The sequence below is a fragment of the Trichechus manatus genome, unplaced genomic scaffold (assembly GCF_000243295.1).
Source record: "Trichechus manatus latirostris isolate Lorelei unplaced genomic scaffold, TriManLat1.0 scaffold00105, whole genome shotgun sequence".
Classification (NCBI taxonomy): domain Eukaryota; kingdom Metazoa; phylum Chordata; class Mammalia; order Sirenia; family Trichechidae; genus Trichechus; species Trichechus manatus.
This window is the reverse complement of record NW_004444041.1, coordinates 7,500,221-7,525,181: the sequence shown is the minus strand read 5'-3', so window position 1 is coordinate 7,525,181 and position 24,961 is coordinate 7,500,221. Positions and strand designations below refer to the sequence as shown.

Sequence of the window (24,961 nt, the reverse complement as noted above, 5' to 3'; positions counted from 1 at the left end):
TTAGAAGTAGATCACCAGGTCTTTCTTCCTAGTCTGTCTTAGTGTAGAAGCCCTGCTGAAACCTATCTACTACAGGTGACCCTGCTGGTATTTGAATAGCAGTGGCATAGCTTCCAGCATCACAGCAACGCTTAAGCCACCACAGTACAACAAACTGACAGATGGTGGCTAACCTTCTTAAGAGGCCCTAAATCTGAAGTCATGCTGTAACCAAAAAAAAAAAAAAATAAGGGCCCCCCTCAGGCAGAAATAAGACTACTGCCAATTGGTGCTTAGAATAACTGCTTACAGTAACTATGGTGAGCTCCAGAAGGCCTCGGGGGAATGGTGGAGTTGGCACCAGAAGTACAATATATTGAAGACTACTTTCACTTGCTATTTCCTCCTCCACATCCTAAATTCCACAAGAGTTTAGGCAGGTAGATCTGCCCTTATACTGTACCCCCTACGTCTGCCCCTGTAATTCAAGCTTCAGAAGAGCTCCTCTTGACAAAAGTCAGCACAAAAGCACAGTGTAGGGTACAAAGGGAAAAAGGAAAGTTCAGATTACCCCAAATGCTACAGAAGTGTGTATCTTCTCTCCAGCACAGATCATCCTGTTATCCATCCATCCTGTGCCTCAGTTTGGAGCTCTGTCAGAGGGCTTCATCCCACCGTGAGTCCCACTCATGTCCAGTTTTGCTCCTAGGGTCTCATTTTGGCAGCTGCAGATGGAGAAGCACTCCAGGTGTGTATCTGAGGAGCACAGTGGCATGGAGTGGTCTAGTTTGCCAAATCAGTTGGTTGGCATCCCTCTCCCAGCCTTCGTTTAGTTCCAGAAACCCAATCTCAGTTCTAAATTTATGGATCTGTTTCTTATTAAGAAGCAGAATGAGGTAGCTGGAAAATGGGATAAGGGCAGGCGTGAAGAGAGCGGGAGGAAGAAGGGCAAAGACACTGAAGTTGTGTGATTTTAACTGTCTTGGAGCTCGGTTGGATTTGGAATTCCACTGAAATTTTATTTCCGCTGCTTTCCATCAGAGCCTTGTCTCACTATCTTTTTGCTCCCTACAGTAATCTCACACACTGGTCCTAAACTATTAAAATACTTAAGAAGAGACCTTGAAAGTCATGTGGTCCAGCCCCCTGACAAGAGTTTGAAATAACAGTATGAAAATACTAAAGTACTAGTACTTATTCATTGATTCATTCATTCAACAAATATGTATTGAGTACCCCCTGTATGCCCGACAGTTTCTAGGTACTGGAATATAATGGTGAACAAGACATTAAAGCCCCACCCTATAACACTTATGTGTTTCCCAAAGTGTGTTCCATGGAATAATAATCCATTAGATGATCCTTGAAAAAAAGTTTCTAGGGTCAAATAAGTTTAGAAAACACTGCTTATTATGTTTCCCTTTTAGTTTATTAAAGACTCAGAAGTCTGCAGTAAATACAGTTGTTTAACTTATTTAGCCCAGTATTTTCCAAAAATATTTGATCACTGAAAGAATTAATGTTCTAGAGTACACTTTAAGAAATACTTTATTACACCTGTTTTGTGCTCTTTACTGTTTTAAGTATTAAAAAAAATTTTTAAACACAAGAATTGAGTAATATTACAAGTATACATGTATCTATCACAGAATTAACATTTTGTTATATTTGCTTCAGATCTAATTTATATTTTATTAATAAACATTAAAGATACAATTGAAGTCTCTTTCATATAACCAGAGGGATATGATATAATATCAAGCAGTGGTAGGTGCTATGAAGAAAATAAAGTGGAGTAAGAGATAAGGAGTAAGGAGAGATGAGGTGCTACTTAGATATTGAGTTCCGCGAAGCCCTCTCTGAATTAGAGCCTTGAATAAAGGAAAGGAGTGAGCCAGGTGAAGAGCATTCCAGGTGGTACAAAAGCCCTGAGACTCTGAGATGGGAATATATTTCATGTGCTTGAGTTAAACAGTAAGGAAGCCATCATGCTACAGTATAGTGATCAAGAAGGAGCGTGGTAGAAAATGAGGTGGAGAAGTAGCCAGACCATGATAAGAACTTTAGTACATCCAAGATGCATTCATCTTGACAGTAAGGCTGTCCTTGTGGGTTAGAGAATGAAGACCTCCATTCCAAGTTCTTCTAACCCACCATTAAAAGTGCCATGTTGGAAGCAGGAGTGTAAAGGTCATCAAAATGATTATTTCTAGAAAGTGGCAGAAGAACTTGTTCCTAGAGGGTGATGTTAGGGTCCATATTCCCCAGTCAGCTTGGGAATGGGAATTCCAAAGGGACAGAGCCCCCCCTGCATAAGAGGGGACAGCCCCTTGCAAAGTCCTCCTAAACGTACCAGAAACTCATGCATAGGTGATGGAGTCCCAGCACCCAAGAGCCTCTTGTGATTAGAACTTCTTAAAAGCTTTCCTCTCTCCCGCTTGCTTTTCTCATCAGTCTTTTCTGCCTCTGTCTGATTTCCTTCTCTGTATTTCTGTCATTCAGCTTTGTGTTTAGCTTTCCCACCACAAACAAACTGTCTCTAATACAGTTGAGATTCCAGGAAGATTGCCAGAGTGTAGCCTCCAATTCCATAAAAAGGAAAGATATTAACTAAAAACATATACATATGCACACAGAGTCCCTCACCCCCTCACATGCCTATTCTTACTAAGCTTTTCCCCTTCTTCCCTCAAACAGCCCCAACAAACACAAAATTCCATCTCAATCACTTTTCCTCCTCTTCCCCCCCCCACCTCTGTCATCTCTTGGCATATGCATAATGTCATTTCCAGCACATAGCAGATCACATCAGTGCACTGCCCCATGGCTTCCTCTGTGTTCCCTTTTCCTCTCCTTGCAAGCTCGGGTGATTAGTAAGAGGCACATAGGTTACAGTGTTGGACAGTCACTCCTGGTGACGACACAGGGTGGCTGAGCAAGGCCCAAATATGGCCCCTTGTACCCACCCTTCAAAAAACTAAACATCTTGCATAAGAATACATTTATAAGCTGGGTTCTGTGTCTGTTAGCCTACTAAATGATAGCTGCTCAGTGGTGCTGACTGCTTTCTCTTGCTTTCTTCCAGCTCCTCTACAAGTGACCTCTCCAGCTATGACCATACTTATCTGAGGCGGAGCCCTGACCAGTGCAGCTCCCAGGGGAGCATGGAGAGCCTGGAACCCAGTACAGGATACCCACCCTGCCATCTTCTTTCTCCTGCCAAGTCAACCAGCAGCATTGACCAGCTCAGCCACCTCCATAACAAGAGAGACTCTGCTTACAGCTCCTTCTCCACCAGTTCTAGCATCTTAGAGTATCCACCTCCTGGCATCTCTGGTCGGGAACGTTCAGGCTCCATGGATACCACTTCTACTCGAGGTGGCCTTCTGGAAGGGATGAGGCAGGCAGACATTCGCTATGTCAAGACAGTCTATGATACTCGGAGAGGAGTCTCAGAAGAGTATGAGGTAAACTCTTCAGCCCTACTTCTTCAAGGTCGGGAGGCCCGAGCATCAGCAGAAGGTCAGAGCTATGATAAATGGCATAATGTTCATCGGGGCAAGGGAGTGCCACCCCCATCCTGGAACCAGCAGTGCCCCAGTTCCTTGGAGACTGCCACTGACAACCCACCTCCTGAGGTGGGTGCACCCCTTCCCCCAGCTCGGAGTGACAGTTATGCAGCCTTCCGGCACCGTGATCGGCCCAGTTCCTGGTCTAGCCTTGATCAGAAACGGTTCTGCCGGCGTCAAGCAAACTCGTCAGGCTCCCTGAAGTCTCCATTCATAGAAGAACAGCTGCATACTGTACTAGAGAAGAGTCCAGAGAGCAGCCCCCCAGTGAAGCCCAAGCATAATTATACCCAGAAGGCACAACCAGGCCAACCTCTGCTACCGACTGGCATCTATCCTGTACCTTCTGTGGAGCCACACTTTGCCCAGGTGCCCCAGCCTTCCAGGAACAGTAATGGTATGCTCTACCCTGCACTGGCCAAGGAGAGTGGATATACAGCCCCTCAGGCAACTTGTGACAAGATGGCTACCTTTGACGAGAATGGGAACCAAAATGGGTCTAGCAGGCCTGGGTTTGCCTTTTACCAGCCCCTAGAACATGATTCACTGTCCCCAGTGGAGAGCAAACCAGAAACTATAGCCAGGTTAGTCCCCTACAAAGTCCATGTCCCATCAGTGCCTGAAAATGACAAGGATACCTCCCTGAGGAGACATCTCACATCTCCTCAAGACAACAGCCCACATTCCAACGAGAGAAAGAGCACCCACAGCAACAAACCATATTCTAATCACCACAACCTCAAACCCCCTCAGGCTCCAGCCTGGCAAGTGGAAGATAGATCTTCCAGGCCCTCAGAGCCCTGGGAGGCGGACTTCCAGGAAGACCACAATGCCAACCTCCAGAGGAGGCAGGAGAGAGAAGGCCTAGGCCAGAGCCTGTCAAGAAACTTTGGCAAGACCAAGTCAGCCGTCTCGTCTCTCCAGAACATTCCAGAAAGCCTAAGAAGGCAAAGCAGCCTGGAGCTAGGAGGAGGATCTCAGGAAGCCTACCCAGATGGCAAACCAGCCTCTATAGTCAACACCAAGGATGAGGACCCTGGAAGGAAAGTCGGTCTTGACCACAGGAGCCATCTGGACAGGGCAGTTTCCTATCCAAGACCCGAGGGGAGAACTAGCGTTTCGGCCTCTTTCCACAGTTCAGACCCAAGGTACGAAGAGCCCTCTTCCCCACCGTACCAGCACACATCCAGTCTGGGCCCAAGGAGGCTCAACTCAGGCATCACCTCGGCTCTGCAGGGCTTTCCGTACCGGAAGCCTCACGGCTCAGTGCTGGAGAAGGTTTCCAGAATTGAGCAGCGAGAGCAAGGGAACCACAGATCCTCAAGTGTAGGTTGCTCCAGTTATGGCCGTACCTATAGGCCCAACCGGACGGTCTCAACTTCCAGTATTTCTGAGAATGAATTTGAGGAGGCAAGAGCCAATATCCGTTTTTCTGAATCCATTGAGCCTCTGGGCAATGCGGAGCAGCACTTCAAAAACAGAGAGTCAAAGTCAGAAGAGGTTTTCTGGCAGCCATGCGGGCAGCAGCTGAGGAGAGCTGCAGATGGTGGCCGGGGCCCCCAACTCCGAGGAGGTGAGCCCCCTAGGCGGGATGCTCGCCTCCTTCGCAGCCAGAGCACCTTTCAGCTCTTCAGCGAGGCCGAGAAGGCGCCCGTGTGGCCAGATAACAGATCTACCACTCCCGAGTCGCCCCTGCTGGACGCCCCCTTCAGCCGCGCCTACCGGAACAGCATCAAGGACGCACAGTCCCGTGTCCTGGGGGCCACCTCCTTTCGTCGGAGGGACCTCGAACTGGGGGCGCCCGGGGCATCCAGGCCCTGGCGACCCCGGCCTGCCTCGGCCCACATTGGGCTGCGGAGTCCCGAGGCGCCCGCGGTGGCTTCCCCCTCCCCACACACACCCCGTGAGCGGCACAGCGTGACCCCAGCCGAGGGTGAACCGGCCCAACCAGCGCCCCCTACTGCTCGGAGAGGGGCACGACGGCGCCTGAACCCCGAGCAGAAGAAGCGTTCCTACTCAGAGCCAGAGAAGATGAACGAGGTGGGGGTCTCAGAGGAGGCCGAGCCAACCCCCTTCGGCCCACAGAGGGAGGGGCTGCGTTTTCCGGAAACCACAGTGGCCGATCGCCGCCGGATGTTCGAGCGCGATGGGAAGGCCTGCTCGACGCTCAGCCTGTCAGGTCCGGAGCTGAAACACTTCCAGCAGAGCGCCCTGGCCGACTACATTCAGCGCAAGACTGGCAAGCGGCCTTCACCCTCCGTGGGCTGCGGCTTCCAGGAGCTAGGAGCTCTGCGGGAGCGCGCCCAGAGCGCCTATCTCCAGCCCGGCGCCGCGGTGCCTGAAAGCCCCAGCCTCGCTTCAGCCTCCGGCTGTAGCTCACTGCGGGAACCAAGCCTACAGCCCCGCAGGGAGGCTTCCTTCCTGCTGTCTGCGCCGCCAGTGGCTGCGGGGGAGCCCCCGCGGGCTCCTCAGGATCGCAGCAGCTCTTTTGCCGGCGGTCGCCTCCTCTGGGAACGGCGGCGCGGGGACCACCAGGCCTTAAGGGAGCCGACCAGGGCCGAGCTGCTTGGTGGAGCCACCTACGCGCCTCGGGGTTCCCAGAGAGTGGACAGGACCCCTGGGGAGCCATCCTCCTGGGGAGCCACAGCCGGGAGGGCCGGGAAGTCCAAGTCGGCTGAGGACCTGCTGGAGCGTTCAGACATCTTGGCCGTCCCTGTCCACGTGCGGTCGAGGTCATCTCCCATTGCAGACAAAACGCGCCAGGTATGTGCAATCACCCCCTAGTCCTAGCCCCCTATTGCCCCTTAGGCCCTGGAAGCTTTAGTGTCATACCTGCTTCTTTCTTCCTGCGCAGCCCTCCTCCGTCAGTTTTCCTTTTAGATACAGAAAAGTAGTATTTTGGTTTTATGAGGTGATTTCTTTCTCAGTGCCCCTGCTTGATATCCTTACAGATATCTTTTTTTTTTTTTTTAAGCTTCATTTTAGGAAGTCACCTACCTCTCAATGGAAGAATGCATGGTTAGGAAAAGTTAGGGGTTATCTTTTTGTTTGTTGGTTGGTTGGTTTTTTAGTTCATGGAATAGATATCACGTCTCAGTACTTTAATGATTTTAGCTTTGCTCCCTCTGTGTTTCTGTTGAACTTTTGCATTTACAGAATAGCTGGAATTATTAATGTTGATAGTTATTGATTATTGAGTTCCTGCTATGTGCCAGGTCCCCAGCTAAGGATGCTTTACATTTATTTACCTCATTTATGATAGAGGATTAAATCCTGTGCAGTAGAGTGTGTTACCAGTTCCAACCCATTTCTGTCTGACTCCCACCTGAGCTCTTTCTGTACACTATCCTGGAAAGATATGAAAATCAGAGACTTTCAAGTTCTTACATAAAAGAATTGTCTAATAAAGGTTACAAACTAGACAAAGATTATGAAGTGCTTTACATTGGAAATTTTAGGCAGAGCTAGGAATAGAACCTGAGTATCCTGACTTCTAAGAGTCTATTAATTTCCATATCTAAATCTTAATTCCTTCCTCAAACTCCACTTCCACTGCAGATCAGTGGCCTGCCAGATGGTTCCCTTCCCACCTAAGATATTACGAATTCACATGGGTTGGCACAGGGGAGAACACCCCTGCATTGCCCCTTTTCTATATTTCCCCAACAGAGAGTTCAAGCATTTTTAGAGCAGAGGTTGTATGAAAACCAGTGTTAGCAGGTTGAAGGAAACACAGAGGAAGAAAATAAGGCTCATGTCTATTTGGGGTTCACAATTGAGCAGGGAATATGAATTTTTATACAAATAACTCTTAATGTGACTGATGATGATAAATAATATGCTAAAAGACCCATTGCCATTGAGTCAATTCCAATGCATAGTGACCCTATAAGACAGAGTGTAACTGACCCGTGAGGTTTCCAAGGCTGTAATTTTTAAGGAAGCAAACTGCCAGATCTTTCTCCCGAGGAGCAGCTGGTGGATTCGCATTACCAGCCTTTCAGTTAGCAGCCAAGCACTTAACCAGTGTGCCGCCAGGGCTCCTTAAATAATATGCTATGGGAGGAAAAGTGATTATTTCTAACTGAGGGAATCTGAGAGGACTTCTCTTGAAGGAAATGGGATTTGAACCAGGCTGTAAAAGATAGGCAGGATGTTGACCAGGGATTGATTGGGGGTGTGGAAGGGGAGTCATTAGTCAGAGGAAAAAGCTTTAAGATCAAGCAAAATTCATTAGTCACTGGCTGTGTGCATACACACACACAGAGACATACACAAAGCCTTCTGAGATTTTCTGGTCAGTGTTGTCCAAAAATATTTTTTCTCCAGCATAACCCACAAAAATGTATAGAGGCAATCCTCCTTAAGCCTTCAATAACCATGTTCCTTCCCACAGAAGAACAGATTTAATTTCCCGTTCCTAACCCTACCACTAATACACTTAAAATCCATATATGCAACGTACAGTTTCAGCTAATTTGCTGGACTTCATTGGCTTGTTGCATAGCTATCCAAACATTTTCTGCATTTCTTTCTTTGTGTTCTAAAGAAAATAGAAACGTTTGCATGAAAACCAAATCATCTTCTGTTATTTCTTCCTCACGAGGTGTCATTATTGTCTGGTAGGGAATTGGTTGGATGGCCATGCATTCTATTTTGCTAGCCCACAAAAATATTTCTCAAACCTGCTACATTGGGAAATAGAGCTAAAACATAGGTGTTGTAGATAAGTAAAAAGATTTCTTTGAATACCAATTAAATACTTACTATTATTGTAATAACTTTTTAGAAAGACAGGTGAATACAGAATAGCACCCTCTTCAATAAAAGGAGTACCATATTTAGATATTACTTAATTTGGAGAATATGAAGCCAGAGGGGGAAAAATATTTCCAAATGAAATACTTTTTCTGTGGTGCTTTGCTCCAACAAATTCTGAAAATAGATGATCATCCCCCAGATCGTAATTGTGTCAGGATTCTTATTCTTGAGCATCTCCCATTGTCCAGCCCAGCAACTAGATGTTGCCTGTCTAGAGACCTGGCCCGTGGCAAGGTCTGCCACTCACATCCTTTTCATAGATCCATCGTCTACCTTATTTGTAGAACTAATTCAAAACAAATTTTGTCTCCCACATAGCTATTTCCGGTTATTATTTCAAGATATTCTGGTTTTTAACTTGAATAAATGCCAAAAACTTTACCATTATCAGTAGTTTTTATGAAGGTGTTGATAAAGGATTTTTCTCTTCCTAGCTTTAGAGAACTCCTAAAAATTAAGTGACCCTGTAGAAGCCATATGTCTGAGCTAAAACAAAAATGGAGAATCTGTATCTCTGGTGCTGGCATGGTTCATGGCATCTTCAACAAATTCTACTTACTTCTGCCAGCCACATGCTAAGAGAGCAGATTTTATAAGCTTTTTCACAAGGATTCATCTCCTTTTCAAATGTCCGTTAGGACAATTTGTCTCCAAAAACAAGGTCTTCATGGAAATCAACTCCTCTGTGTTTGAAAATGGATCATTCACAGGCCTGGCTTAATGACTGCAGAAGGCTGTCATTCTGAACCACTTGTAGCCTCAGAACTGATAAAATAATCAGTAGGATTGGGGCTCTCTATAGCCGGTTTTGAGTGCCTGCTAAAATGAATTAGAAAAATCCATTTGAAAAATCTAAAGATGTTATTTAAATGTAAATAATAAAACCAGTTGCCATCAAGTTGACTCTGACGCATGGTGATCCCATGTGTGTCAGAGTAGAGCTGTGCTCCATAGGATTTTCAGTGGCTGATTTTTTGGAAGTAGATCACCAGGCCTTTCTTCAGACACACCTCTGGGTGGACTCAAACCTCTAGCCCTTTGGTTAGCCACCAAGTGTGTTAACCATTTGCACCACCAAATGTAAATAATAGTAATCAATAAATGTTAGTTTATTGAGATTACTGAGAAATCCTCTCTGAAACATCTTCTAATTCCTCTTCATTGGAAGGGGGTAATTGCAGAACAAATGGATGTTAGTGGTGGAGCTTAAGGATACATCAAACTCTTGCCAATTTCCCATATACTTTCTAAAGTGACTGGGCCCTGCAATGCTGTAGGAAGTATCCAAACATTTCTGCCTTGAAGGTGGAAATTTACACCTATTCATTGTGTTGATCTAAAATCTAGGAGAAGCTATAAAAAGAAACTGTTTGGAGAAATGATTCCTGGTGGGATTTTTCTTCCCCCCCCCGAAGCTGAGTTGGAGGCTTCTCTGGTTCTCAGCGTATATTCAGGGACTTTCATTTCATTCATCATTTGATGGTATGACAAACATTTAATTGCTGAGGAAATTGCTTAATGCATGGAACCACAAAGTTGGTTTTAGGTACCCATTCAGGTTTGGGTATAAATAACATAAGCTACTTTCCACAAAATGTGAAGTTACAAATAGCTAATAATAAAATAAAATTTAAATATTTACTAGTCATTGTACTGTTTTATAAGTATAAAAGTAATCCTCGCATCTGTGCAAAGTAGAAGACTATTATATATCTCATTTAAGTGCTACCGCTGCTAACCAAAAGTCGGCAGTTCAAATCCACCAGCTGCTGCTTGGAAACGCTATGGGACAGCTCTGCTCTCTCCTATAGGGTCACTATGAGTCAGAATCTACTCAACAGCAATGGGTTTGCTTTATGGTTTTTTATTACAGATGAGAGAACTGAGGCACAGACAGGGTAAGAAATATGCCCAAGGTAGTAAGGTAAGCTTTCCTTACTACCTTGGGCATATCTCGACCCTGTACTGTTTGACTCCAGAGTTTTTTAAGTCACTGTACCTTGCTGGAGCCCTGGTGGTGCAGTGGTTAAGAGCTTGGTGGCTGCTAACCGAAAGGTCGGCAGTTTGAATCCACCAGCTGCTCCTTGGAAACCCTGTGGGGCAGTTCTACTCTGCCTGTAGCATTGCTATGAGTCAGAATCGACTCAATGGCATGGGTTTCGGTTTTTTAATACCTTGCTGCCTCCTTGAATAAAAAAAACTGAGGGGGAGTGGGGGTAGGGTGAAAGAGGCAAGGGTTAAACATCTTCCATCTGAAAACATGAGCCATTGAGTTGATTTCATTTTAACTTTTATTGATTACTATTGTTTTCACTTAAATAAAATTTTAAGATTTTTCTCAAATGAATTTCTAGTTCATTTTAGTAGATACTCAGTAGAGTAGATACTACTCTAATTTATTTAGTAGATATAGAAACTAATATTCATAGTAGTACTGTCTTCATGTTTCATTGGTCACAGAGATATTAGGATGACTCAGAACCTGAATAAAGGTTAGGATTCAGTAGACGTTAGGATTACAGTATTAAGTATGCTGTGCTTAATGAAGAATAAGGACTGATCTAATTTTAAGTCAGTCTTGAGATAATGAACCAAAGTAAGTAAGATGTTTAATGTCTATTGGTATAGTTCTATACTTAGTATTCCTCCCATAGCCACTGCTTCTTCCTAAATTGTCATAAGTACTTTATATTTCTCAACAATTTATAGGAAATCAAGTCTTCTTTGATAGTTAGTGCCCAAATCAAAGCAAATAAATGAAATAGGAATTTATCCTCCTTGGGCTTCTACTAGATTGGAAAGGCATTTTCACAGAAGGAAAATCTTCTGTCCAGATGGTATTTTGATTGACAGGAGATTGAGTTCTCTCAATAACCTATAAAATAAAGCGTCTAACTTCCTTTATTTTATGCACTCTCACATGAATAGCAATTGAAGTTTGATGTTCTAGGGGCCAAATCCTGTAAACCAAAAAAAAAAAACCAAACCCATTGCCATCGAGTTGATTCCTACTCACTGTGACCCTGTAGGACAGAGTAGAACTGCCCCATAGAGTTTCCAAGGAGCGCTTGGTGGATTCAAACTGCCGACCTTTTGGTTAGCAGCCATAGCTCTTAACCACTACGCCACCAGGGTTTCCAAATCATGTAAAAACAGAAGTTAAGTTCATTCTCATACTGCAATGCAAAGGATGTAATAAAATAGGAAAATATATTTAAACTTAACTGGTTTTGGAGGCTCAAATGAGGCGTGGAGGCTTTTCCAATTAATTACTGTATTGGCAGAGACACACGTCGATGTCGACAAAGAAGAATGGGATGGGAAGAGACTTTAAAGGGATCTTAAGGTTTCGTGAAGAACGAGAATTCCCATTGCCTAACAACGATATTTGAGCAAATTGAGACACGTGGAATTTTTTTTTTTTTTTCTTTTCGAAGCATTCGAGTCTGATTGCATCCAGCCAGCCTCCACTCAACCTGTTAAGATTCCATGGAAACATAGTGGGCTTTGAATCCTAGCTCCTCTACTTAAATTTAACTGTGGCAAGATACTTAACCTCTTTGAACTGCATTTACTTCCCATCTCCCCCCGCACCCGCCATGTTATAAAGATTAAATTACAAAATAAATATAAAATGCTAATACAATTCCAGGCACGTAATTTGTGGATTGTAAATTACTTAGCAGAGTGTCTGGCACATAGTAATTGCCCAATAAGGGGTAGATACAATTACTAATAACATACAGGAGTTTTTTTCTTCGTCAGCCTATCTTTGGCTCTTTTTATTGCTTATGAGTGCCTCTACCACTGACTGGGCAAAAAATGAGAAAGGGAGTGAAAAGCATGCTAGCCTTTTGGGCAGGATACATGGTGAAGTAAAATACTAAGATTAAGTTTAAGGATTATATATGGATTTAATTTTTCTGCCTTCTACCTGTCTCCTATGATAAATAATTGAGAGTTGAATATTCTCATTAATAGGAACATCACTGTCTTCATTATGGACCTGATCACGTGGGCCAAATTTTACATTATCAGAAACTGACCTTTGACCCTTTTAAGACAGTATATATCCTTATAAACAAACAAGAACTACCCCTGAAAAATCCCTAGTTATTGATACCACAAGTGGGTATGATAGTATTCCCAGAGAATCACCCTAATTACAGGTGCCCAGCTAGCTCAGTTAGAGCATGGGGCTCTTAATCCCAGGGTATGGGTTTGAGCCCCACGTTGGGCGTAAGCTTTGGAGCTCTGGTAGCACAGTGGTTAAGAGCTTGGCTGCTAACCAGAAAATCAGTTCAAATTCATCAGCCGCTCCTTGGAAACCCTGTGAGGCAGTTCTTCTCTGTCTTATAGGATCGCTATGAGTCAGAATTGACTCAATGGCAACAGGTAATTACAAACCACTTTCATATCTTCTCTAATTATAATTTAGAACATTTGAGATTTTTGCAAAATTCAATATACTCTCCTTTTGCTGTTATCTCCCATGTTTCCCAATTGCCATTTCAAAAGCTTGGCCCTTTGAATTCATTTCTATCATCATATTTCAAGTGTAACATTTGTTTTGAACTCTGGAGATAATTGTTATCTGATATCTCTTAGGAAGCCTCACTCAGGGAAGCACCTGGTGAGGCAGACCAAGGTTCAAATCTTGACTCTGCCATTTGTTATACAGTGAGGTTAATAGTACTTCCTGGGTCTTTAACAATTAAATGAGAAGGTATGGAAAAGTAGTGCCACTGTGCCTGGCAATAGTAGGTATTCACTAAACGCTCTTCCTTTCTACCTCTCCCTCCTTGGTAAATTTAAATGCCATTTGTTGGTGGGCGAGCCCTGGTGGCACAGTGGTTAAAGCGCTAAGCTGCTAACCGAAAGGTTGATGGTTTGAACCCACCAGCCACTCTGCGGGAGAAAGATGTGACAGTCTGCTTCATAAGGATTTACAGCCTAGGAAACCCTATGGGACAGTTCTCCTCTGTCCTACAGGGTCCCTATGACTCAGGATCAACTTGACAGCAATGGGTTTTGGTTTGATTTGTTGGTAGTCATGATGTCCCTTTTCTTGTGTTTCAAGGAGATGCTTTTGGAGGACAACAGTAGCTTTGGTCTTCCTGTGAAGGATCCATGCTCCTTGGCTGGCCCTGGATCTAGGTATGAGTATGTATTTATGAAGCTCTCTGCTTTACGAATGCTACTAGAGTTAAACTGTTTCTGTGCGTCTGTACATGAAATGCAATGTTGTAATGTTGCATAGTGTTATGTGCTGCCTTTTTCAATTTGTAGGCCATGGGAAACTTTTTATTTCTGATTTTTAAACGACTTTCTCTAAGAATGGCATTTATTCAGAATAGGTTTTAAATGTGTGCTACTTGAGAAAATGGGTGGACTTCTAAAGAGTGTTGACATCAGAATAATTAATGGAGATGCTCTTCTCAAACACATCTGTGGCTCTCACACAAGCTGCCTCTCTAGTGTGGCTGATCTCTTCCAGTTCTGTGCCCAAAGGATTAAAGTGGTTAAAATGCTAGAGAAAGAATGAGTATTTCATAAACAGCTTCACAGGGGAACACAAACTCAGGAAGTACCTGAAGTAAAAAACAAAGTTCCAAATCATAATTTCTAGACACTTAAGTATAGAAAGTAGCAGGAAAGTGATTTAAAAAAAAATTGCCATCAAAATCATTTATCCTAGGTAGAAAATTATAATAGACAACTTTCTAGAATTTGAAATTTTGAACTGTTCACATGGAGCTTAATAAGTAGAAATTTCCAAAGCATTTCACCAGAACCACAGGCCTGCAGCATCATATTATACATATTATCATATTATACCCCTATTATATTAGTATTATACTATTATAATCCCGTTATTAATAATGATAATACATGCTTTTTCAAGCTAGTTCCTTTAATTTTTCTTATGTTTACTCCAGTTACTGTTTTTCTGTATGTATTCACCTTCTCAATAACTCAAGCTAACACTGTCACTTAGATGCTGTCCATGTGGTCAGGAAGTGGGTGTTAGGTTACCTACTTTACTGCCAAGAGCAGCCTTCACGGTTATTCTTGATGCCTCAACCATGATTAATTTCATCCCAGTACTACTGCTGCAGCTGTACCTAATGTGAAGGAAGTATTCAAGGTAAGGCTAAGCACTTTGGTTAGTTTGGGTGCTTTCAATAAAAGCTAGAGACAACAGGGCTTCCAACCAGTTTGGTCAGGTTCGAACCCCTGCTGAGAATTTACATTTCTAACAAGTTCCCAGGCTGTGCTAATGCTCTGGTTAGGGACCAATTCTCAGAACCACAGTGGTTCTCAAAATTTATTATACACAGCAATCACCTGGGGATCTTGTTAAAATATAGATTGATTCAGTATATCTGAGGTGGAAATGCGAATTCTCTGCAGGGGTTCGAACCTGAAGGAAAGGGTTCAAAGCCCTGAGAGACGGGGAAAAAATGAACTAGAGCACTGCTAAAAGAGAACTGGTGTGAGGTCGAAGATTTGAGTAATTGTGCTCTAGAATCGAGTTCTTGAATATTAGAATTCCTGGATACATGTCCACAAACTTTATGTGAACCTCTCTCACACATTATAAAGTGGACTGGAACAAAATATTTTTTACCCTATTCTTTATTCCTGGAACAACATAAAACAATCACCATGGAGAAGCATTCTAAACCAAAGTAAGCATTTAACTAAGTATTACTTTCAAAAATTTGCAATTTTAGTATGGTTCCTGTAGACTAAGGAACTGAACTAAGAATATCAAACATAAACTAAAAACATCTTGCCTTAGTTATCTTGTGCCGCTATAACAGAAATACTCCAAGTGGGTGGTTTTAACAAACAGAAATTAATTTTCTCACAGTTAAGAGGCTACAAGTCCAAATTTGGGGCGCCAGCTCTAGGAGAAGGCTTTCTCTCTCTGTTGGCTCTGAGAGAAGGTCCTTGTCTCTTTTCATCTTCTGTTCCTTGGCTCCTTGTTGATCTTCAATGTGACATGGCATCTGTCTTCCCCTAGCTGTGCTTCCTTGCTTAATGTGCTACTTTTATATCTCAAAACAGATTGATTGACTCAAGACACACCTTATACTAGTACGTATATTTGGGGGATGGGGGAGGGACACAATTCAATCCATAATACATTTCATGAAAGTTTATTGGGCTGGATCTTTAAAGGACAACTGTTTATTATTTTATTGCATGTTTTAGTGATATTTGTTCTTTTTAAAAAGCCTCAGGATATAGGTGTAATAAATAAAATGAGTATACTTGAATTAGTCGTTAAAACATCAGATTCCAGTTTATTCCATGTCCCCTAAGCAGCCGAGTGCTAAACCGTTTGTGCCACCCAGGCACATCCTATTAAAGGATGCTGAGTTTAAAAGTAGTTCATATCCTACAATCTGAAGAGCAGGAAGGCAGGAGAGACATCATTCATTCACAGACATTTACTGAGAGGGTACTCTGTGCCAGGGGCTGGGGATACCAAAAGGAATGAGACATGGAAGTAAAGAGTCTCCTGCCTCTAGCCTCTGGTGTTCACATTTGGAAAGCCACCAAGAAGAGTATTGAGAGGGTCCTGGTAAAGAAACAGTCCCTGAATGAAAAGCATCTTTGATGGGAGGGGAGGGGTTGCATCTGAGAGAATTATGGCCCTTTATTCAACCATCTGCATTTATAATAAAGAACAAATGAAGATCTGAGAGGAGCTAATTTGTTTTTTTGTGGTCTTCTCCCTGCCTGGCACTCCGATGACTGTGGCAGGCTCTGTGCTGTTGCTCTGACTTGGGACTGAGTCACAGCTCCCTTTGAGGAGCCAGATCTGTGAAATGAAAGGTGCCATCTGCTCTCCAGCTTGACTTGCACAGCCAGGCAGGGAACTACAAATATGGAATTTACAAATGACGGTAGATATGCTGGAGGTTTTTTATCCTCACATTACTGCTTGCATAGCAGGCATGCAGTGCTGCAGTCTTGTTTTCTTTACCTTGTCCTCCTTTTTTGCTTTTGGAACACAATACAAAAATACTGAAAATTGTTGAGTTTTTCCTTGGAGCCTAGAGGACAGTTTTTTAAATCACCATGTACCTGTATTTGCTCATTATTGTCAGTCTCTTTCTCCAGAGGTACCTATTTATTATCTCCTTAGGCAAGACTGTCACCTTCCTTTTTACTTTTCTGTTTAAGAAATAAAAACAATAGGAGTCTGAGAGAAAGTCGTAAATAAAACCTTCAAATTTAGCAGCTCACAAAATGCTTTCCAATCAGACCTCCCCATGGGGATCATAGTGGGAAAGGAATGAGGCAGCATTCTTTTTACCCAGTGCAAATAAGCCAGAAGCTCTTTCTGAAAGAAGTCCTAAAAGGAGCTGAAAAGATGTATCTTATTTGTTGTCTTTTGTACCCTGAAGCCTGTTCTCAAAAGAAGGTCCCTGAGTGGTACAAACGGTTTGCCATTAACTGCTAACCTAAAGGTTGGCGGTTCTGACCCATCCAGTGGTACCGTGTTAGAATGGCCTGATGATCTGCTTTTGTAAAGATTACAGCCAAGAAAACGCTATGGAGCAGTTCTGCTCTGTAACACATAGGGTCACTGTGAGTCAGAATCGACTTGACAGCAGTGGGTCTGGTGTGGTCCTCAAAAGCTGCCTTATGAGGGTGGTGTGTGTGAGAGGTAGAAGTGGTGAGAGAGGGTTAGTAAGAGGAGATACTTTGTGAACCCAGGTTTTCCATGTGACACTTTGCTGTAGGAGTTTATACCTGTCTAGTACAGTTGTGTCGCTTAACGTCCACGATACACTCTGTGAAATAGTATGTTATGTGATTTGGACATTGTGCGAAAACCATATTATACACAGGCAGTCCCCAGATTACAAATGAGTTCTGTTCCTACATCCGTCTTTAAGTCGAATTTGTACGTGGGAACAGTTAGGTACGGTTCGTATCTAATGTCATTTAGTCAAATGTTTGTCTTAGTATATACTGTACCTTTCTATGCATAATAAACATCAAAGAAGCACTTCCAGATACACTAAAACTTCTTTAACATAATAATACAGTAATAATAATGTTGTGGCAAATTAGTGCTCACTGTTGTATGTACCTCAAATTTTTAATATAATAGGCTTTATGGGGGTTGGGACCACAGACGTATATGTGGTCAGGTGTTGCCCAAAGGGATGTTATACAGTATATGACTCTATTTTGTTTAAACTTGGAGGGAGGAGGATCGTCCTTCTTTCCATTAAATGCGTTTCTCATCCATATAATGGCCCTTGGGCTCAGTGTTTGCCTCTTTCCTCAGAGCCCTAGCTCTCACGTTTGTATCCTGCTCCAGGTCACTCAGTTGTTCAGAAAGAGGCCGTGAAGAGATGCCATTGCTCACACACCATCCTAACCCTCGCTGGGGTGGTGCAGGCTGCAGAGCAATTGGTGGCTCCTCAGTTCCCAGTGAATGTCCTGGAATCCTGGACCCTCAGAGACAAGCCAGCAGGACACCTTGCCCCAGGCCACTGCCAGCAGGAATGCAGGGCCATCTCACAGACAACAGGATGGGACCACTGACCCCAGTCACCTCTGCTGTGCCTTCCACTGTGCCCTCCACCTGCTGCTCACAGGCTGCTGCTGACCAGCAGGCTGGGAAGGATGGTCAGGCAGAGCGACAGCCTCTTTCACCCTGCACCCCTGCAATAACCCCCAGAAGCAACGGTCCCAGCCTGACCCAGCCTCCAAGTCCCAGAGGCCCTGAATCCACCAGCCCAGAGAATGAGATAGAGGAGGGGATGAGGAAGAAGTTCCTGCTGCCTCAGAGGCCTCCTCCCCGAGTGAAATGGGCCTGCGCAGTCCAAGAGGACAGCCTTCCTGAGGAATCCTTGTCGCAGGAGTTTGTAAACCTGAAGCACTATAAAAAACAGCAGAGTCTTCCAAATTCAAGCAGCACTTCTGACCCAGACATGCCTGTTGGGGTCCCAAGCAGTCCAGGGAGGCTCTCCCTCCGAATATCTGAGTCAGTCCTGCAGACCTCCCCACCACCTCGGGAAGATTATGACGATGAAGTGTTTGTGAAGAACTTGCAACCCATTGTCACTTCCAACCCCACATTTGAAGCTCTTCCCCCACCCCCACCTCCTCCACTGAGCCTGGAAACCCCAGTGAATATCTTGGATGACTTTCCTCCACCCCCTCCCCAAGCTGTGTTTGAGGCACAGCTGGACAGCGAAGCTTGTGAGGATCCACATACCAGGTGAGTGAGCAGACACTGGGTAGGGCAGCCTCCAAGTGAGGATGAAGAGGGTTTCCCTCACTAATATAATAGGAGATTTTCAAGCTCCATGCTTCCCAGATCCTTCTTCTTTTGACTCCAGAAGAGCCTATACAAGCCCAGCTCATGAAACTAGCCCGACTATTTCACTTGTTTATCTTGGGTGGTAGTCATACTAGTAGTCTGTGGCTACTAAAGAGTGAGAGTGATGAAGACGAAAGCCAAAATCCAAAGAGGCACATTTCATTTTTTATGGATATGAGAGGTTCAAGGAGTCCAAATAAATAGCATCCCTCTTCCCCACCCAAGTTGTGGATCAGTTGAAAAAAAAAAGAGGAAGGCATTTAGAAGGCAGAAATATCACTCTTACTGAGAGAACTGATACTGGAGAATGTGACTTATATCTGAGTGTAAGCGGGCTTCCTGATACTGAACCTCAACATTAAATGGGTTTATGTCCTTAGTCACAGGATGTGCTGCTGAAGCTGGCCCTGGGAAATGTACGGTCTGGAGGCAGCCTCACTCTTAAAAGAAGGAAAGAGGCTGGGCTACGAATGGTCAGTTTCTCTTTCCAGAATCACTCAATGTCTATAGGAAGGAATAAAGAATAGGGCTAAAGATCAGTAATGTTTAGGGAAAATCTCTTCTTGGAAGCCAGAAGAATGGGGAAGAAGCATTTTCTAAGGCATACTCCCTAGGACAAGTGATTTATCACAACACAGACACACAAAAAAAATTGATACCACCTTTGTGTTAGCGTCCTCTAAACACCACTATCCTCTTTTCACTTAGACATTACAGAAGGCTGCAGAATTTGACAGCAACATTTACCAAAACCGAACTCCTACTGGATCCAGCCCCCTTAGGAAGTCACACAACCTTCCTGTGACTACCTACTAGGGTCAGGAGAAGACCCTTTAAGACGTTACGGTTCTTTGGGGAATAATAACCTCAGAGGCATTTTTGCGCCTACTGTAGGAAGCTTCTCCCTCAGTCTTCTTCCACCCCTCATCTTCACCGTTCTGTTAATTCTTCTCTTACTACTCATGTTTTTTTAATATCCCCAGCACCTCTAGCAAATTTTCCAAGGTGTTGACTGCAGGAGAAAGACCAGTGCCTGGTGCAGCCCATTTGGTGGGTAGTCAGACACTGGCTTCTAGACCCCAAGCATCTGTCAAGGCTTCAGAGGCCAACGAAACCAACCCGCCCTCCATCATGGGTGACCAGCTCCAGTTGGCTGGGTCTCTTGGCAAGCAGCCAAGTCCAGGGCAGCCACCTCCCATCTGGACCCAAAGCTTCATCCACGATCCAGTCAGTGGAACTCAGGGTTTAGAAAAGAAAGTCAATGCTGGTCCTCAGAAGACCTCAGAAGACATCAGAACAGAGGCTCTAGCCAAGGAAATTGTCCACCAAGACAAATCTCTGGCAGACATTTTGGATCCAGACTCCAGAATGAAGACAACTATGGACCTGATGGAAGGTTTGTTTCCCCGAGATGTTAACTTGATGAAGGAAAACGGCATAAAGAGGAAAGCCGTGGAGAGAGCTGTTAGCTGCCCAGGATGTGAAGACAAGAGGTAAGTCCTGGTAATATCTAGATTGCTGGTAGTGTCCCCAAAGAGACTTACAGTTGTGCTCCTTCCATGGAGACAGTCTAAGCCTAGGACTTCTCTAATGTTTTCCCACTTCCACAGATTCCTAACCCAGGAGTGACATTCCATCTCAGCCTTAGGGGAAAGACTTTAAGCTGGGAAGTAAGATGTGGGACAGACTGACCCTCTGAGTTACCAGGCACTTGACAACAACAAAAATAAGAATAGCAGTTATAAAAACAATTGCTGTTAATACCTGTTTATGTTCTATGTGTCAAGCGTTGTATTGATTTCTTTATATAAACACTGTCTTATTTAATCTTCACAAGAACCTTCTGGGATAACTGCCAATATTATCTCCATTTTAAAAATGAGGAAGCCGAAGCACAGAGAAATGAAGGACCATGCCCAGTCAAGGTCATATAACATGCCTGGATGTGAACTCAGCCTCTGTGACTCTGTGCCTGCTCTCTTAATGATTATATAGTGCTACCTCCCCTGACTCCCCCAACTCAGCAAACATGGAATTGTCCACTTTATCAAAGAGTTACCCTTGCAGAGAGCCCTACGGGGTACTGAAAAAGGAGCAAAAGCAAGTGGTGAGCATGCCAGACTTCCCCATGGCTGAGGTGAACATGGGTTTGTAGAAAAGATGAGAGCCCAGGGAAATAGATTTACTTACTACACTGACATTCAAATTTGAGGAGTTAAGGTAGGTGTTTGCTCAAATCCTGAAAGTTGAGAGTGGCTTTGTCAGTCTGTGAGCCTCTGTTCGAAACTTCCCTGAGCAGTGGGTGTTCACCGTCACGCAGCACACATCCCAGCACCCAGCCAAAGGCGGGTGAAAGAACCGTGAGCAATCTTTTTCATTCTGTTGATTTCTCCTGGGTTATTGCAGTGTTCCTTGCATGTTTGATCTCCTTAAGGGACTACTCTGGGAAAGATTTAGAGTGGTTTTATTTTCTTTTTAATTTTCAGTGAAAACTATATGGATTGACAGACTGGGACTAAGCCGTTTGGCTTCCAGACTAAATAAAAACAGAGCATTTCCTCCAAATTTAGGGTTACGTTTTAGAAATTTCCAGTGGATCCTCGCTAAATTACTAACAGGAACACCATGCTTTGTTTTGGGCAGCCGGAGTGGGGAGAGCTATAGAGTACTTACAAGCTACTTAGTGTGTTATCAGAGGCTCTCTTAGCAGCGACAGACCTTAACAGTCACCTTGTCCGTCCCTTCTTTTTCCGGTGAAGAAACAGAGACCAGTTAAGGTGACGTGACTTATCCATGGTCACTTGTTCAGCAAACATTTACTGAGCAACTGCAGTGTACAAGGCAACCCACCGAGTACCACGGGGTGTGCCAGTCAGTTCACAGTGGGTGGCTGTAGTATGGCCAGAGTTAGGAGGTTCTGTTCACTTCATTATGTTCTCTGACCACTAGCTGGAGAAAGACCGAAGGCATTTACAAATGCATCCTTGGAAAAGTGTTTCCTAGCATTATTGAGAACATACGTTGTCTCATCCAGTTTAGAAGAGAAATGGTCATGTAGCTTTTGCAGCCCTGAGACCTTCCTGAGGAATTCCCAAAAGGGTGACATGCGCCATCTTCTGGCGAATGTAAACATTGTTCTGCTGTGCTTGAGACTGTCAGCAAATAAGCATTGAGAGATTTAGTTAAGCGAATGCCTGAGAAGCCCATTTTCAATGTAATGAAGGTATCTGAAAGAAAGGAAAAAATATATATATATGTATATATGTTACATATATATTTACATACACACACATACACCAGAAAACCTTTTTCTTATTTTTTCAATCAACTGAATCGAAAGTTACACTGAGCTTCTGTTAAAGGTGATGGAAAAATTTGGAAATGGATAGTGGTGATGGTTGCACAGCATGATGGACGTAATTAATGTACATGTAAAAATTGTTGAAATAGCAAACGTTTTATTATTTATTATATGTAAATATTGTGTGCCATCAAGTTGATACTGACAGATAGTGACCCTGTAGGACAGATTAGAACTGCCCCATAGCAGTTCTAGGCCGAAATCATTACGGGAGCAGGGCGCCAGGTCTTTTCTTCCATGATGCTGCTGGTAGGTTCAAACCGCTGACCTTTGGGTTAGCAGCTGGACCCCTTAACCATTTCACCACCAGGGCCCCTTATATGTAAACTAACTACAGTAAAAATAAATCAGTGTTTATGCTGCTTAAGAATAGCCCCCATCAGGCATGAAAACAGTAAAGACAACTTTTTTGTAGTTCTTTATACCACGGAGCCCTGGAACACTAACTAGGTGGCTATTGTGGAGCCCTGGTCGCTCAGTGGTTAAGAGCTCAGCTGCTAACCAAAAGGTTGGCAGTTCTAATCCACCAGCCGCCCCTTGGAAACCCTATGGGGCAGTTTTCCTCTGTCCTATAAGATTGCTATGAGTCAGAATCGATTCAACGGCAACGAGGTTTTTGGGTTTTTTTTGTTGTTGTTTTTTGTTGTTTTGTTTTTATAGCATAGTAAAATGATGGGCTAGACGTTAAATAATATCACAATACGGAATAGTTGAAATATCTCTCCAAGAGTACCTAACTTACACCCATAGAATCATTTATTCAGTGCGTAGGATCTGTACTGTAATCTCAAAGGCAACTGGATTACAGTAGAACAGAGCACTAGATGTCAGGTTTCTGAATTCCTAGTTTGTTCTCCAGCCTTGAAATCCCCCTACTGTGTAATCAGTGAGTAGATTTTTCATCTTGTATTAATTCAGTTTGACCAGCAAGCTCCAACTTTCCCAGGCTTATATGGGGCATCAGGCTTACTTGAGAAGGAAAATTTATAAGTGTATAAGCAACAATACAGTAGACATCAGAAAGATTATTGGTAACCATGGAAAAGTGGGAAATAATTAACCTAAAACCCGAGATTTGTGTGGCACCTTGAAAATACTTTCACATTGATTATGTCATGGCTCCCCATTGTCTTTCTGTGAAATAGAGTCAACATCATTCTTATATGTATCACAAATATATTTATCACAAAAGGAGCAACATGCAGAGGCAACTGGCAAGTCCACAGTCCTGACACCCACTCAGTCTTTATACTGCCTTTGGTGGTTTTCCATCCCAAGTTTGCCTGGCTTCAAGGACCCTACACAGAGTAATCACTCATTAGTAAATACTTGTTAGTTAATTCATTCTAATTTCTGGGAAAGATATTTAATAGAATTTTTTTTACACATTTCTGAGTAGACAGACATCTGCGGTATAATAAAGCTCCTAGTATGTGCTGTGTGTGGCTATACTTTTTGTTCTTTATGGTCCAGGAATGAAGAAAAGGAAACGGTGGGCATGTTGGTCAACTGTCCGGCTTACTACAATGTGTCCGCCCCCAAGGCTGAGCTTCTGAACAAAATCAAAGATATGCCGGAAGAGGTGAATGAGGAAGAGGAGCAAGTAGATGTCAATGAAAAGAAGGTAAGCTAAGAATGGGGGCCTCTTTGTTCTACTCTTCCCGGAAATATGGTCAAGGCCCTTGTAATTAGTAGGGTTACTGGCCCCGTAAGGCAGGAGAGGAAGGGGCCCGCTGCATCACCAAACCTAGCCGAAACCATCATTATTCTTTGGACTTGCATGGCACTTTGAGCAATTTCCTCACAGTTCTCCTGTGAGTAGGCGGGGCAGGTAAGCTACTGTCATTTTCATTTATAATGATGAAAGTGAAGCTTAGAGAGATTAAGTTATTTCCTAAAAGTCTCATAGTTGGGGCTAGAACCCAAGTCCACCCAGCAATGGGACCCTAACACTGTTTTGTGTAGCTGACCAGCCAATGCCAAGGGTTTGTATGATTCTCAGTTCATGTTTCATGGTCAAAAGGAAAATTAGAAAATCTAGAAACTTGGTTTAGGGAAAGAGCAGTAATCAAAAGGCACTTCTGATTGGAAGTGATAATTAACCTTTAGGTTCTCCAGCTCTCTTTGCAGTGCCCTAATGAATAGCTTGAAAGTGCAGTATTGGAATTTCGTTCTTTAGCATTTGATACTCCTATAGAAATTTTAAATGTTCAGCATTTAGAAAATGACCATGACACTACTGCTGTCCCCCACATGCCATAGATACCTAAGTCCAGCTGCATATGCAGGGGAGAAAGTTTTCAACATGCTATTTTCTGTATCAGGCCTCCTTCCACTATGCTTATAGCTGTTCACAAACTCAGGCATGCACACTGAAAAAGAACTCTTTGTTAAAACTTGGCTCTTGCTGAGCCTGTAATATAAGTGATTTTAGGTGGTACTGATTCCAGGTGAAACTTTCTTGTGTGGTTCTATTTCATTTATTCTGCAAGATGATTTGTAAGCCATCTTGCTTATCTGTTGGAATGAGGCCACAGGATATAGACCCTAAGAGCAGGGTGTAATGGGGCAGGAGAGACTTCAGGGTTTTTTGCAGCACTGCCTAAGTAATGTTCTTTTCCCTCCTGCTGTTGCAGCTCTGTGTGCTCACAGGGCATGACTGACATGTTAATACAGCCACCATAGTAACACACTTGCTTTGCATTTACACCTACTTCACAGCACGCCTCCTGGTATATCCCTACCCCAGCAGTGCTGAGTGCCCACATTGAGTGGGCCCTTTGATTTAGGAATAAGACCACCTCTCTCCATAGGGTTTTCAATGGCTGATTTTTCAGACGTAAATCGCCAAGCTTTTCTTCTGAGGTACCTCTG

General features: G+C 43.6%; 1 protein-coding gene across 1 annotated transcript in view; it reads left to right on the top strand.

The window, feature by feature from the left end:
- SHROOM3 (shroom family member 3) overlaps positions 1–24,961 on the top strand; it is a 411,264-nt gene that overhangs the window by 372,461 nt on the left and 13,842 nt on the right. The window contains exons 5-9 of the mRNA XM_004383125.2: positions 3,065–6,311; positions 13,450–13,526; positions 17,719–18,624; positions 19,710–20,219; positions 23,561–23,711. Of these exons, the coding sequence (XP_004383182.1) occupies positions 3,065–6,311; positions 13,450–13,526; positions 17,719–18,624; positions 19,710–20,219; positions 23,561–23,711 (4,891 nt within the window). The remainder of the gene's footprint in view (positions 1–3,064; positions 6,312–13,449; positions 13,527–17,718; positions 18,625–19,709; positions 20,220–23,560; positions 23,712–24,961) is intronic.